The 16,635-nt window shown below is 38.7% G+C and overlaps 1 protein-coding gene across 1 annotated transcript; it reads left to right on the top strand.

The window, feature by feature from the left end:
• Positions 1–9,030: 9,030 nt before the first annotated feature.
• Positions 9,031–15,150, top strand: LOC122646677 (60S ribosomal export protein NMD3-like). The gene is made up of 3 exons (XM_043840268.1): positions 9,031–9,091; positions 10,264–11,850; positions 14,956–15,150. Exons 1-2 carry the CDS (start codon positions 9,079–9,081, stop codon positions 11,799–11,801), a joined length of 1,551 nt encoding a protein of 516 aa, XP_043696203.1. The 5' UTR covers positions 9,031–9,078; the 3' UTR covers positions 11,802–11,850; positions 14,956–15,150.
• The last annotated feature ends 1,485 nt before the right edge of the window (positions 15,151–16,635 follow it).

Raw genomic sequence — 16,635 nt, 5'->3', positions numbered from 1 at the left:
CGACACCTAACCCCCGTCGGTAAGGGTCATAGTACTTGGGTAAACATTTATCCTAGCCAGCATTCACCTATTGTATGAGTGAGGTACGCATGTGCATAGGCCGGAGGCCGAGTCCATAGATACCGAAAATACGGTCGGCCGCTATCCTCTCGCCCCTCTAGCCCATACGTGCGTATACAAGTACGAGATGTGAATACCGAAGGCGCGTCGGTCGGTCACCATCCGTTTCCACCTAATGCAATGGACAACTCTAATGCAATTTCAAATCGGCAATCTCAAGCCCGCACCTGCACGGCACTTGGATCCCGCTCCGAAGCCCTAGATCTACATGCCATGAGTGAGTCCATATTATGGAATCCTCGAGTCCAGGCCCAACCGCACCCGAGTCCCATAACTAAATCCAACACCATTCGCACCATAGTGCAAGAAAATAAATAATATCGCAAGACAAGAATGTAAAGTCCTATCAACATCTAAACATTTATATCGTCCTATATCTTACTAATAATTACATATTATAGCACACATGCATGAATGACATTCGCAAGACACGACACACAAACATTCCATAAATTAAGACGTTTGCTTAACTCACTCACCGATTCTCGTCAATCGTCGATCACGGAGCTCTTCAAATCGGCGTTCGATGCCAAGTACACTGCCCCACGTACTAATACGCTCCCGAGCCGGGTCGTCAACCTAAAGAGAGTGTACAACGTGGGGAGAGATTAGTGCCTTAGGGCTAGAAGAGTTGGGCCCCATAAGTTATCAAACAAGGCTAAAATAGGGACCGGCACATACAGAAGGCTATATCATGTGCTGTCCATGTGCCTGTCCATGTGCCTGTCCCTCTCGGACTTTCCCACCGCGAGATCTAGGTTCTCAGGGACGGCACTTGTATGTGCCTGTCCATGTGCCTGTCCCTCTCGGACCTCCCACCGGCAGATCTTTCTCGGGGACGCACTTGCATGTGCTGTCCATGTGCTGTCCCTCTCGGGCTTCCCACCGCGATCTACTTTCTCGGGGACAGGCACTTGCATGTGCCTGTCCATGTGCGATCTTGCTGCTTCATGCCATTCCGAGAATGGTTTTGCAACCCCAAAGTCTTGGGCTAAAATGGGGTATTCTTAGGGGTTTTTAGGGGTCTCTTTGGCCATAAGAACAACTCCAACCAAGGTGCCATAGCATACACCCAACATGGGTTTGTAAACCCCATGATCGATTAGGTTTTCTTCCATTAAAATACATATGGAAAGAAAACCCATAGGTTTGGGTATTGGGGTTTTGAAAGGGTCTTTAATTTATGTTATTTAACACCCCTCAAACCCACACATCTACGGTCTTCCATGAGGGTTGGTAAAACCCATAAATGGAGGTAAATCCCCAACTTAGGGTTCATAAATGGAGAAGGGTGAATGGGTTTAAGGTAGGGTTAGGTGCTTCATAGTTAAACATCAAGGATTTGCCATTAATGGCTCTTCTAATTGAGTAGATGGAGCACTCAAGGTGTGCTCAACCAATTCAAACCCTAGGTAATAGAATTAGGGAAAGAGAGATGGAGAGAGAGAGAGAGAGAGAGAGAGAGAGAGAGAGAGAGAGAGAAAGAGACTCACCAAGGGTTGATGATGATAGCTTGTGCTCCACCATACTTCTCCCTTCTCCTTCCTTCTTCCTCTTCTTCTTTCTTCTTCTTTCTTCTTCTTCTTTCTTCTTCTCTTTCTTCTTCTTTCTTTTTCTCCTCTCCTCTCCACGATTTAGGATTGAAATGTGAGGTGAATAGTAGTTTTGGGTCTTTAATAACCCATCTAGGCATTAGGTCTTGTTTGGTTAGTCTCAAGTCCTTAGGTCCATTTGTTTAGGAGCTTGTTTGGTTAGGTATAAGCCCAAGGTCTAGTTTAAGTCATTGGGCCATTGGATCCACTTGGGCCCATGGCCCATGGCCCATGTCCTAAGTTCTAGTTACAATTAGAAAAAGACTAAGCTCCTAAGCCCAAGCCCATTCCAGTTCTTATGCTTATTAATGGTCATGCATAGGCATGAATTATTCGGATAGTGACTTACTCCCAATCATCGTTAAGTAGATAAGGGCGATTCAGTGCGGGCCCTGGATCCCTATCATAAGGGAATTCCAAGAATATGCTTTCGTGGACGATTTTCCCCCTTTCTCGACGGTGGATCTTTCCTCGAGGACTTCCCCTGTTTCGCGGTCGACAATCTCGTGTGATGGCTTGAGTATTATGACCCACAGTTCACGAGCGTACTCCACTCTTGGTTCTACACAAAAGGTTTAAACCAGACCGGTGGTCAGATCGCGTTTCAAACCGGGTTTTGGGCACGGATTTAACATCAGGCCCCACAGGTGTGGTGACCTAGGTGCGGCCTCGCCCCGGCAGGCACGGCCACACCCGCAGGCGCGGCCTCACCTAGGCGCAGCCTTGCATAAAATAAAAAAAATTTTAAAAAAATTTTAAAAAAAAAGAAAAAGAAAGAGAAGGTGTCGAACTTACCTCAGGGGGAAGGCGATCGCACGGGGAAGCAGGCACACGACGACGCGGCCACACCACTGACACGATCAAGTGACAGAGACCACCAGATGCAAGGTACTCAAGCCAAGCACCACTCAAGCCCTCCAAGTAAACAAGGCACCAAGTGAGCACAAGGCAAACGCAAGGACCCAAAATCAAGCAAAATGGATACTAGTCTAGGTGACCCAAGGACAAGCACATGGTGGGCACCAAAAAGAGGACAAAAGACAAAAGTGCAATGCAAAGGAGAAATTCAAGAAGAGCAAAGTGGGAGACAAAAAGTAAGAAAGAGAAATGAGAAGTGAAAAAAGAGAAAGTGAAGGAGAGGAACATATATCTACAAAAAACAAAAGAAGAAAAGGTGTAGGAGGAAAGGTTTGAACCCCCAACCTCTCCTACCTCACTAATAGATTTACAGGCAAGCCCCGTAAAGAAAGTTTATTCGCAGCGGACCCCTCACTATGTAAAGGCATCTACTCTCTTGGACATCCTATCTCAAGAGAGTGGGGGGCAAATGATACATCTAAGATTCACAGGACCAATCAGCGGCTACCACATGTCACTGAGCGACCCGCTTCAGAACCAAGGAGAACCGATCGGGGGTCCCACCCGGGCGCGGCCAGCACCTAGGCGCGGCCTCACCCAGGCGCGGCCTGTACCCAGGAGTGGCCTGCACCCAGGCGTGGCCTCACCCAGGAGCGGCCACACCCAAGCACGGCCTTCACTCAGGCGCGGCCTGCACCCAGGCGCTGCCTCTCACTCAGGCGCGGCCTGCACCCAGGAGCGACCTCTCACCCAGGCGCGGCCTGCACCAAGGCGCAGCATCGTGGACGTAGACATGATGTACACGGACACCGGGGCCACTCGTCTATGACCCAATCGTGTCATTACAAACTCATGTCACCACCAGGACTCTAGGCCACCGCTTAGAAGTCACGTCACCCAGACGGATTCAAGCACCAATGACGTTATCACCACACGCGGGTATCTATCCGCCAAGGATCTTGATACCACCAGGACACTCCATCCCACGGGGAGATGGCCAATCAGGATAGAGCCCCATTACCCAGGGCCTCTATCCACTCAACGACACACTCGCCACCAAACTGGGACTCTCCACACCATCATACACTACTATAAAAGGCAAGGTACACAACCCCATTGGGGGATATCTAAACTCATATTGAATAATCACTATTCATCTATCTGCTCAGGAGATCTAACTTTGGCATCAGAAAGCCCTAGGCTGGAACCACACCGGTTCTCTCTGTTGACCCCTTGGTCCACTTGCAGGTGACGGCACTCGCAGGACCGCTCAACGATTTCTTGACGCAACACATGCAAAACTAGACTTTTTAAGCAATGTAAACTATAAATTAAGGATATCAAATAATCGGTTCAATCCAATTTTGATTCTTTTTTCCTTGAATTTTTGCATGTATCGATTGATTTTGACATCCTTATCATAAAAAAAATAATAAATTAATAATGATATCCAACCAAAGTTAGATTATCTCCTTCTTCACAACATCTTTGTAATTGAAAGCTTCATTATCAAGTGGAATTTGGTTCGTCTCCAGGGAGCCCAGCACGCCCAGGATGCATCCAACCTTTGGGCTGTGCCGCACACATCCCTAGGTGTGTGCCGAGATATATGCAGCACAGCTCAACCGCTGGATGCCCCCTGGGTGCGCCCTGGGCGATGGGCTCCCTAGAGACAATCCTGATCCTATCAAGTGCGGTTTGCAGTTTGCATGAACTTTTCCGGTGCATCTTGAGTGCTAATACAAGATGGTTTTTTGAATGAGCCAATCACATATTTTTAATTAAAAAATATAACAAGAAATAAAAGAAAATCACACATCCTCTATGCCAGAAATCCTTGGTCTTTAATAAAATAGGTAGAGAGCAATGCAAAGTATGTTAAGAGATTTTTAGTATTATACCTCATCATAGAGAGTCTCTTGGTTTAAATCTTGTGCTACTATGGCCTCCCCTACCCCATTGTGCATGGATTGTACAAATTTCAACCTTTAGTTTAATGAAATTTTCTTTTTCATCAAAAAAAAAAAAAAAAAACGAAGATCAAATAAAAGCTACCCTTTTTCAAAGCAACCGAAGTAGACCACGAATTATTAACTTTTGCTTCGAGGAAGGTTAAGGATTATAGACCCGACCATTCAATTTCGAGTGAACAACTTGAATGGAATTTTATTAGGTGAATCATGTTGCAATTTCTATTTCTTTTCTAGCCACCACCTCCACCACCATCTCCACTGCCACTGCCACCACCACCACCTCCATCAACACTGTCACCACCACCATCACTACCACCACCATTACCACCACCACCACCACCACATCGACCAAAATTTTAGGTATTCAATGGCATTTTTGAAAATTTATAAAAGTTCCAGAGATAGAATTAGTGTGCATTACAAATCTATTTATATTTCTTTTCTAGCCAAAAATAAAAATTACTTTGCATTACCAAATGCATTTTTTTGTCCAGAAATTTGACCCAGTAATAGAAATACAAAAAGTCATTCTGGAATAGAAACATGGTCCAGAAATAGAAGTGTTATCATGCAGCCCTAGATTACCGATCTTTTCTTAATAATTTTTTTTGCCTTTCCCTCCTCTTTAATAGTGACTTTGGTAGATTTTCTTATTAATGTGTAGTTGAAGGCCAATGGAGGTTATTTTGGGACATTTTTTTTCCAATTGTCAATAATTTTATTTCATTTTTTTAATGTTATCATTTTTTTTTATTGGTAATCAAATTGAAGGTTATCATTTTAAAAAAAGATAACTATTAATAGTTGTCATTTTGCAAACCCTAAATAACCTACAAATAGATCAGGCTCATCATGTAAAATTAATTAGCCTTATGTTATAGTCCAATCTGCATGATATAGTATGAGGTTCATGCATGGTTTTATAACACAAAATTAATTCTCTTAGTTGATTCCCCTTAATTTATAGATTTATTGATTTTCGTTCTCTCAATTGAGTTAAAAATCTGTTAACAATACGTATGAACTTAAGAATTTAGTGTAGGATTGCTATGCAAATGAGGCATCTATAGATGCAGAACCAAATAGGCAACTCCTCTGTATGTAGGTGAGTTGTTCTTTGTTGAACAGTTCATATATAGCATCATATGAAATTAGTGTTGGCTGATTGTACCGTGTGGACATTTATTTTTACACGGCACACAAATAGATTGTTATGTAAACTCAATAAAAGTTAGAGACAATTAATTTTCGGAAGGAAGGAACTGTCTATTTCAAAAGGGTGCATCTTGTTGCCAGTAAGTAGGTGAATTAAGAAGTTGTAACCTTATTTATTTTTCCTGTTGTCTCATTCTCAAAAGTTATTTAATGTATGTGTAATCTTGTCATTTCACATGGACAAGACATAACGAGAAGACACTTTCAACTTATTGAAAATCCTTTTTTATCTATGACTAAAATAACTTTCGAGATTAAGACAAGGGACAAAAAAGTAATGTAAACAACCTTGGTTACAACAAGATTTTTCCATTTAAAAAAGACAAGGTTTTTAATTTTCTCAATTTTACAACTTCAAGACCTGCAGCTACAAGGTAATGCGTTGTATACTAGAGATGATACTATTTGGTTTCACCACATAAAGGTTGTATTCATATGAAAGTGGCATACAAATATGGATTGAATGGAAAAAATAAAATGTTCTATCTAGTTTGACAGAAAATATTCTACAATCCTTTTGGTTTTTATTCAGTTCCATATTCAGTTCACTATTCGATTTGTGTTCTATTCAGCCAACCAACATAAATAAGCCCACGGGCCAACCTCATCAAGCCCATTGACTTGAACCATTGGGTAAGGAAAATCCATGTCAATCCTGGGAAGTACTGTGACTTCTCCATTGCTACTCGCTTGAATTGGGTATCTAAGCAGGTGGCCTGGAAGATCATGCTCTAAAGAATGATTAAATAAAGGAAATTTGATTTTTATCTTAAAAGAAATTATTGAATAAAGGAAGTTTAAATGTAAATCAGATGTAAGTCTAGTATTGAGTAATTAACAAATTAGGAAATTTATTCATTCCAATTATATCTAGTTTGTCAACTTAATTATCTCTTCATCCCTTGTCCTAGGGGTGTCAACCAGTCGGGCCTAGCTGGGCTTAACCAAGTTCAAGCCCTAGACTGTGACCGTTTATTTAGCTAATCAGGTAACTAGAATTGAGCCTTAATTGGACTATGGGCATGTTTAACCCTAGACGGGTCTCTAAACGATGCAGCCCTAAAGTGAGGCTTCTGGATGATCAAAGGTCTGAGATTAGGGATGTAAATAGGTTGGATTCGGCTCGGATAGTGCTATATCCGTATCCGCATCCGATTAGCTTTCGGACGGATTCGGATAGTGCTAAGCGGATACGGATTGAATATTTTATCCGTTGACATGTAAATATAGCTTTTCAGATAGCTATAGCCTATCCATATCCGCATCAGTTTAGCTTTCAGACGGATTCGAATAGTGCTAAACGGATATGAACACGAGTACGGAAACGGATTTCAACTATTTATTTACACCCCTATCTGAGATGATAAGTAATTGGGCATTAGAAATTTTTGGATGCCAATGTTTCAGTTTAGTTCCACTTTTTATCCTCAAGTGTGACCTGTTTTGACAAAGTTTTTATGACATAGTCTAGTTTAATAAATGAAGTTTGTTACATAGCTTCCATATGATGCTAATTCGATTGATGACATCTGAAATATTAGAGTTCAAGATCATATGTGTCTCATAAGCCTTAACAATTTGCTAACTAAAATTTTCAATAAAAGTTTGTGGGGAACCATGCCTAGGCAGTCAGATATTATATGAGCAATACGCCAAGGAGTAGAAGAATTGAGGCCTCTGAGACTGTCGATGACTGTGAGATTATCACTATCAATAATAATCGTTTGAAAGCCTTTCTCATAAGCAATAAGGAGACCCAAACGAACTGCTAAGGCTTCAGCTATATAGGTGTGGTTAGGATCATAGTTAGTAAATTCTCGGGTATGATAATAATATAGGAGAACGGATACGTATGACAATTAATTGACCTATACGACAATAGTTCATTTTCAAAAATCCGGCGCAATAAAACGCGTACAACAATTAATTAATATGTATTTAATACGCGTTTTAATATGGTTGCTCTGAAATAGTACGAGAGCAGAAATACGGGTTTATCCTAGTAAAAATCAAAGAGAAAACAGATTTTTTTGCAACTAAATTCTAATTTTCTCATGCATTCATGAACGCTTAAAACCAATATGGCTTTAAAAATTTGAAATCCTTTCCCATTCTTTTGGATCTCTACATCTAATATTAATTAAGTTTCTATCAAAACAAATGTTGATAGGTAATCCATCAACCACAATCTACCATAGCCAATAATAACATGTATCAGTAAAAAAAATAATAATAAGTAGACGACCAATTAATACGGCATTTAATACATCGATTAATACATAAATATGTATTAATATAGCAATTAATACAATATTTAGGTTTAGGTTTTAGGTTTTTATTTTGTTTAATTAAAAAAAAAACATAAATATGTATTAATACAACAATTAATATGCATTTAATAAAGCGATTAATACGACTGCTTTTAAAAGTATTGAATTAAGCTACCCCATAGAATACGATAAGAGTCGAGAATTTGAATTATACAGTCAGGTACTAACTATGATTAGAATTTAGAACCGATGTAGGACACAAACCCAAATATGAATTGCTATCACCTTGACCATTATCATTAGCAAAATAATACTAAAGATTGAAATATAGAACTGTCCCATACTGAGCACACTTTTATTGCCTTGAATTACGGGTGTCAAAACCTAGCCCAAACCAGTAAAACCGATCCAAAAAACCTGGATCGAATCGAATTGGTTTTGGACTGGGGTATGATGGGATAGGCTGAAATGTAAATACAATAAGTCAATGACACATATTGCCTCAATTCGACATCAAAGTAGATAATTCAGTACGTTTCAGTACATATCTAACGGTTTTGACTTAGAAATCGATAACATTTCCTATATCCAAACAAACCGTATTGAATACGATTTTATACAATCGGTTTTGATTTTGATCACAACTTTTTTTTGTTTGTTTGTAAAAAATCAAAATTTTTTTTTTTTGAATTTGAACGTAAAAATAGACACATAAATCAATCATTGTTTTTGCTTATTATGTTTCTTTTTCTTTTCTTTTCATTTCTTGACAACCAAACATAGCCTTAGTTGAAGTTATGAAAATCCCTTGTACCCTAGGTGTTTGTTTGTCACGTGGACCACGAGAAGAAAAACCCTCTCCTTAACGATCATTTTCCCATACAATATCGTACAACGAAACAAACGCAACCCTAGGGTGAGTTGAGAGTTCGCCTCTCAAAAACAGCATCGCCTCTTCTAAACCTTTTGATAATTGATATCACTTGGTCCGATTAGCTCAATAAGAACAAGAAGAATCGAAGAAGTGAAGCATTAGAGCTCACTGCTCACATGGATCAATCAAGTAAGGCCCCCTCTCTCTCTCACAGAAACGCACATATCTGAATTCAAAAACCCAGAAATCCGAACTTGTTCTTTCATTGAATCAACACAGAAAAACCCTCTTTCCGATTTCGTCTGCACAACTCCCATTATTTCACCCTCAGAATGGACCCAACGGCCTACCCTGCTACTATCCTGTTCCCCTCGTATCATTTATTGTTTCTGAACTTTGGTTTCTTGTTTCTCTCATAAATATTCAAAGTAGAAAATGATCTTGTTTGGATTGTGTTTTTAGTTCTGAGAATATTGAATGCAAAATTCTAGCTATTATTTTGATGCTTTGGTTTGGGTTGGGGGGGGGGGGGGGAGGGGTTGTATTACTTCTTATGATACTATTAAATCAATGGGTTCGTTAATTTGTGATAATTATTCGTGAATTGTTTTCACTTCGCATTTCCCATGCGAATCTGAAAATGAATTCATATTATTTTTGTATATTTAATTTCTCTCTGTAATAAAAAAAAAAGTACCTCAGAATGGACCCAACGGCCTACCCTGCTACTATCCTGTTCCCCTCGTATCATTTATTGTATCTGAACTTTGGTTTCTTGTTTCTCTCATAAATATTCAAAGTAGAAAATGATCTTGTTTGGATTGTGTTTTTAGTTCTGAGAATATTGAATGCAAAATTCTAGCTATTATTTTGATGCTTTGGTTTGGGTTGGGGGGGGGGGGTTGTATTACTTCTTATGATACTATTAAATCAATGGGTTCGTTAATTTGTGATAATTATTCGTGAATTGTTTTCACTTCGCATGTCCCATGCGAATCTGAAAATGAATTCATATTATTTTTGTATATTTAATTTCTCTCTGTAATAAAAAAAAAAAGTTCATGTATATTACCGTGTATGGTCCAATTTAATTAATTTTTTTTTTTTTGAGAAAAAAAGTAAATTCATTTTGAGTAGTGGCATAGGATGGTTGGAGGGATGTGATTCTATGCCTTATTTCCTGCTGGAGTGTTGTTTGATATGAGTATGGACATTCTTTTTTGTTTAGTTCTATTTTATTTATTCCATTTTGGCTGCACAGCTAAATAGAAATGTTCTTATTGTTTGTTATTCTCTGGGTTAATTGATTCATGTAACTCTTAGTCTAATTGATTTTGTGAATCCCATGATTGGATTATCAGCCATGGCTGAAGAAGCAGGTATGTTTCGAGTACATCAGACAATTGGAAGTGTTCTTTGTTGCAAATGTGGCATCCCAATGGCACCAAATGCTGCGAATATGTGTGTGAAGTGTTTGCGTTCTGAAGTTGATATTACAGAGGGTCTACAGAAGCATGTGATCATAATGCATTGCCCTGAGTGTGACACTTACTTGCAGCCTCCAAGAACTTGGATAAAGGCTCAACTGGAATCGAAGGAACTATTGACATTTTGTGTGAAGAGATTGAAGAACTTGAACAAGGTCAGATTGGTACATGCAGAGTTTGTTTGGACTGAACCTCACTCTAAGAGGATCAAGGTGAGACTGAGGGTTCAGAAGGAAGTCCTTAATGGCGCAATACTTGAACAAGCATATGTTGTTGAGTATGTTCAGCAAGACCACATGTGTGAGTCCTGTTCCAGGGCTCAGGCCAACCCTGACCAGTGGGTGGCTGCCGTCCAACTCAGGCAGCATGTTTCTCACAGGAGGACCTTCTTCTATTTAGAGCAGGTTATTCTTCGGCATGATGCTGCTGTTTCTTGCATAAAAATTACACAGATGGATCAGGGTGTTGACTTCTATTTTGCGAATAGGAGCCATGCTGTAAAATTTGTAGAGTTCTTGGGGAAAGTTACCCCTATCAGGAGTCGAAGTGACAAACAACTTGTATCCCATGATTCTAAGAGCAACAACTACAACTATAAATACACATTCTCTGTTGAACTCTGCCCGATTTGTCGGGAGGATCTGATCTGCCTTCCACCAAAAGTAGCTAGTAGTTTGGGAAATTTGGGTCCACTTGTCTTGTGCACAAAGGTGAGCAACAGCTTGACTTTACTGGATCCTTTTACTTTAAGGCATTCTTTTATGGACGCAGACCAGTATTGGAGGGCCTCCTTTGCATCTCTACTTTCAAGTAGGCAGCTTGTGGAATATATAGTGTTGGATGTGGAGCCTATGTCAGCTGAAGTCAATGTTGGAGGCTCAAAATATGCTTTGGCTGATGCACAAGTGGCCCGTGTATCTGATTTTGGGAAAAATGACAAGATTTTCAATATACGAACACATCTTGGCCATATTTTGAACCCTGGGGATTACGCCCTTGGCTATGACCTCTATGGGGCTAACACTAATGATATTCAACTGGACAAATTTAAAGGTCTTATTATTCCAGAGGCAATTCTAATAAAGAAGAGCTATGAAGAGAAACGTCAAAAGCGACGTGGGAAGCCTCGTAATTGGAAGCTTAAATCCCTCAATATGGAAGTAGACAGCTCTACCAAAGCTAGAATAGATGAGGAGAAGATGAATAATGAGTATGAAGAGTTCTTGAAAGATTTGGAGGAGAACCCAGAGTTGAGGTTTAACATATCATTGTACCGTAATAAGGAGTACCAACCATCAGAGATGGCATCGATGACTGATGGGGAGGATCTACCTTCTATCCCACTGGAGGAATTGCTTGCTGATCTTGATCTAGATGTTGAAGAAGATTTCAACGAGAGCATGAGGGAGTGATTGATGGTTGTCCTTTTCATCTGGTTTCAATGTTAATTTTTGTCGATAGGTATGATCTTTTTGAGCATTATTCTTTAGAGATGGCCTATATACCAAGAATAATCTGTATGAACTTGGATAGGATTATATCTACCATTTGTTCGATCCCATATTGGAGCTGTGATGATGTCAAATCAGTTCAATTCAACCAGATATTCCTTGTCATTGATATTTCCTTTTCTTGTTCCCCCCTCTCCCCTCTCTCTTTCTATACCTCTAAGATGAATTTGGCTGTTTCGGGTTAATATCTCCTTTTCGTGCATCATGGTGATTTTCTATACTCAATGTGAAGACCTTTATTTGTTTATTATTTATTTTTGCCCCTTTTTGTTTTATTTGAAATTGATGCATCAAAATTTCTATATGCAGTCCATCTTTGTTGATATTGTTACGTATACTCCTTGGTCATGACATTTTTTTGGTAGACTCCTTGGTTATGAAAGTTCAATTTTGGTAGAAGCTCCTTGGTTATGACATATAGGATCAGTGTGCAATATCAAACCATTTGATCTGTGGACAAGAAACAGTGGTTGACATATCAACTAGTAACACTTTTCTTCAGACTGTCTCTATGGATTTTAGGTTTCTGATTTGTGATTTTTTTTTCTTTATTCTTTTGATGATTACATAATTGTTTGTTAATTTCATATAGTAATGCATTTTCAAGTAACTTATTTTGTATCTTCTGTATCTAGCAATTGTTTTCTTTAATTTTTTTTGGTAGGGAAAAATGATTTTATTTGTAAGAGCATTAAAGCAATGCTATGTTAAATTGTCTGCCTAACTAATCCAGAGGAGAAAAGGCCTAAAACAACTAGCAGCTCATAAATCTACTGTAGAAGAAATCCTGACATACACACTGTGCCTACTGCTTCTGTTAGTTCATCAAGTGAAATTTTTATAGACCTTGGATTCCAGAAAAAATATATATCACGAAGTCAATTAAAAACTTCTTTTTCCATATCGTATAGGATTGTTTCCACATCATACTGGTATGTAGAACTTGGTCTTTTGTGCGAGGACCTGATGGCAGAAGTTGAAACAGTAACTGTAAATGCTACGTTTAACGACAAGGGAAAGTAGTTTTGATGGAAAGGCTACAACCAAAATAATAGCAAGAGAGGATTGTTGTAAAGGAAGAGCAAGCACATAATTGTTCAAAGCAATCTCAATGCGCCATCTTCCTCTTTTGCTTTGGCTGCCCTCCTTTCCTCTATGTTGCTAAAATGCTTCCAGTTTTAATATTCCTCACTTACTAATTCTTAGTAGGCTAGTATTGTTGAGGTTGCTAAAAATTGGGAAACAAATTCGATAAAGTAACCACTTCAAATTTAAGACTTGCTTTTTGGTTTTGAACTTTAGACTCAGACTTGGTACTTTGACCCAAATTGCAAATCTAGCAACTTTCATGAACCATAAAGAGTTCACTAGTAAAGAAACTTAAATCTCAAAATATGGATTCCTGTCCCGCACACAGTCTAGTGCATGTGTCATTAAGCATTATGGTGGTTATCAAATGCCCGATAAAAGATTAACTTTGGTGGTTCCCTTGGCATAGTGATGTAGGTAAATCACAAAAATGGACTTATTTTTATTGGAAATAAGCCTTAGGTTGGGTTACATATGTGTTGGTCCTTTGGTCCAATGGGTTTTCATTGCAATAGCCACTTTAATGGGCCTAAAATATGGGTAGGAATTAGGAATACGAGATGAGTCAAGTAGTATTAGTTTAGAGTCTTTTTATGTTAGAAGCTAACTAAGTTAAAATCATTAGGAATTTGAGTCCAGATTTCATTCTAAGTTTCTGTTTTGTTTTTAGAGTGTTTGTTTGTGTAGTGAAGGCCAAATACTAAAATATTTAGACTATTCCAAGTAGTAGTTTGAATTCTAAATCAGTTTGGACTGTTCTAGTCAATTTACGAAATCTATATATTGATGTAGTGGCCTATGGCCTGAGACGCAGATTTATGAAATATGGCTTTCAGATTTCTGAAACCTTGGCTGCTGTGGATTCCAACTGGGGTTTGGGTGGATTCCTAGCCTGATTATCTCTTCTTTCTTCTTCATTCTTCCATTGTACTTAATTCTAGCAGATTCAACAGGTCAGTCTCTCTGTTTTGCTAAGCCTGCCATATTCTATTTTCTACCAGCATTCAAGCCAACTTCTAATTGATTATCTCATTGAATACTACTCACGTTAATCTGAAACTTTACAGTAGATTACTATGTTAGTTGTTCTCCAGTAATCTGGTCGCATTCTCTGAGTTGTTCTGAAATCTGGAAGTTCTAGTTTTCTGGTTAAGAATCCTAATCGCATTAAGACTTCTCTGTGAATTGTTATTTATTATCAGAATTCACCAACTTTTGCAAGTCTATTCTGTTAGTAGAATAGACTACTCGACCAGGCTTATGGCTTGTTACTGTTATCTCAGTCTACACTTATAGTTTTTCTCCTAATTCTGGTGTATGTATCTCAGTCATACGACCAGCCATGATGTATGGTGCGGAATGTTGTGCAGTTAGAAATATCACATAGATAAACTCAGTGTAGCTGAGATAGCTGTGTGGTAAAAACTAGGAAGGATAAAGTAGGGAGTGATCAAGTTAGAGCTGATTTGGGAATAGCTCCAATACATGATAAGCATCGAGAAAGTCGTTTGACATGGCCATGTACAACGAAGGCCTTTAGATGCTACAGTACGGAGGAGTGATTTGATTCAAATTGAAGGAACTAAAAGAGCTAGGAGCAGACCTAAAAGGACTCTGGGAGAAGTGGTGAGGAAATACATGCATGGCTTAGGGCTTGTATCATGTATGACTTTGAATAGAGCTGATTGGAGGGTAAGGATTCATGTAGCCGACCCCATTTAGTTGGGATAAGGCTGAGTTGTTGTTGTCGTTCTCTGTTTTTTTATCTTGTCTGTACTATTCTTTTGTTGGATTTTTTTTGGTTCAGGGTTTAGTCTACATTACAAAGACTGCATATTATGTTCTTAAACAAAACCTTTAAATACAGCTGTTAGATACAATGTCCATATTATTTCTGTTAATTATTAATTATGCTTAATCTTATGCACAAAATGACATATATTATTTAAATTTTCACTGTCTACAGGAACCTGATTGATCTTTTAGTACATGGACAAACCTGGTTATCATTTGTTTGTTGGAGAAGCTAGTACCTGAGTTTGGAATCTTCCAGGGTTTAAATGGTTATCTGCTGCTGGGGTGAAAAAATATGGACACCAGGTAAAAGTTGTCTGTTATTGTGTCGTTCCAAAGAAAGAAATTCTGCAAGGAATGAATCTTGTTATTTTTATTCTTTCTTAGGATCACAAACATCAAAGTAAGTTTTTTGGAATGCATTTTTTTTTTTTTTTTTGAGTGTATACAATGAAATTTGCTCAACTTTGAGCAATGGAGTTTGGATAACTATTTGTTAGTTCAGTTCTTATTATGTGGGGTCTTGATAAATATGTTTAAAGATTGATAAATTTAAGAATACTGTCTTGGATTCTGGGAGTCCAATCACCTCTTCAAGAATTAAAATAGTGAAGGAAATAAGTCCCAACTCCATCCATCAAAACTAGCTGGATTCAGTTGGTATACCATGTTCTTGCAATCTGATAAAACAGCCACCCCGTCCCAGGATGAACTCTATGGTCTTTGTCTCATGGTTCAACACTTAAGCAAACATGACTCCATCTTCCAAAATATTTTGGAACCGTCAAAAGTTGATGACCCAACGTAGATAAAAATTGTCAACCGGCAAATGGTTTAGCCATTTGGCCTGAAATGGTTTTTTGAGTGGTTGAATGCAAAAGAATATTTAAAAAAAAAAAAGAAAAAGATAATACGCCGCCTTTGTACAGATTCTTTTATGTCTTCCTCACATAATAAACAATGAGGTCTATATTGATACTCTCTCATTGGAGTACAAGTGAGGATTCTCGATTTTAGCTTACATTACAGCAATGTTTTGATCCTTCCATCCCTTGAAATTTACAAATCTAAATAGTAATTTCTTCCATCCCTTATAGATGAAACGTATGAACTCGTTCGTTCCTGGGTATTATGATTGAAACATGAACTGGGTAGAGTTCTAAATTTTTGCTAAATCTTCCTTAATTCTTCATCCATACAAATGAGGATATTATTCTTGTTAATTTGGTTTGTTGTTGGAGGTGGACAACTTATTGTTTCCGTTGTGAGCATCTAGCGAATTTGGATGCACAACACAATAGTGTATTGTAGACATTGAATTTTGTCACTCTCCGTAGCTATGACAATAGGACATAAATTGACATTCACACCTCTTTCAAGGAATCATTCCCATGCTCAGAACATTAGACACTCACCTACCATAATCCCTATTATTCCGAGCAGACAATTTTGGTGTGAGACACTTAGTGTTATTCAATGGTGCGGAAGTAGCACAAGGAAGGCTGCTGAATTCTCCCCCCATTTCCAAAACGGTGTCGAATTCTTATCTCAACTTTTCAGGGAAATTTTAGGCAAAAACTTGGCCCATCTCCCACATCATTAGATAGTGTTCAAAGAGATGATTCCAACTATACATTGCTTGAAAAAAATCCGACGAACGAGTGTGATTCAGTGCCTAAACTATGCATCGGGGTTCGTGGATCACTTCTGTGGACCTATGGATCACATCCGATCCACGAAACCCTAAGTGGCCACCGTCTCCCTCATTTGCTTCCCTATAAATAGGGGACCCATTCTCTCACTCCAAGACATAGATTTTTGTGCTTTGGACCCTCTTTCCAAGAGTGTCTGG

This window comes from Telopea speciosissima, chromosome 11, assembly GCF_018873765.1.
Source record: "Telopea speciosissima isolate NSW1024214 ecotype Mountain lineage chromosome 11, Tspe_v1, whole genome shotgun sequence".
Taxonomy (NCBI): domain Eukaryota; kingdom Viridiplantae; phylum Streptophyta; class Magnoliopsida; order Proteales; family Proteaceae; genus Telopea; species Telopea speciosissima.
The sequence above is the reverse complement of the archived record's forward strand: the minus strand, read 5'-3'. Positions and strand labels throughout refer to the sequence as shown.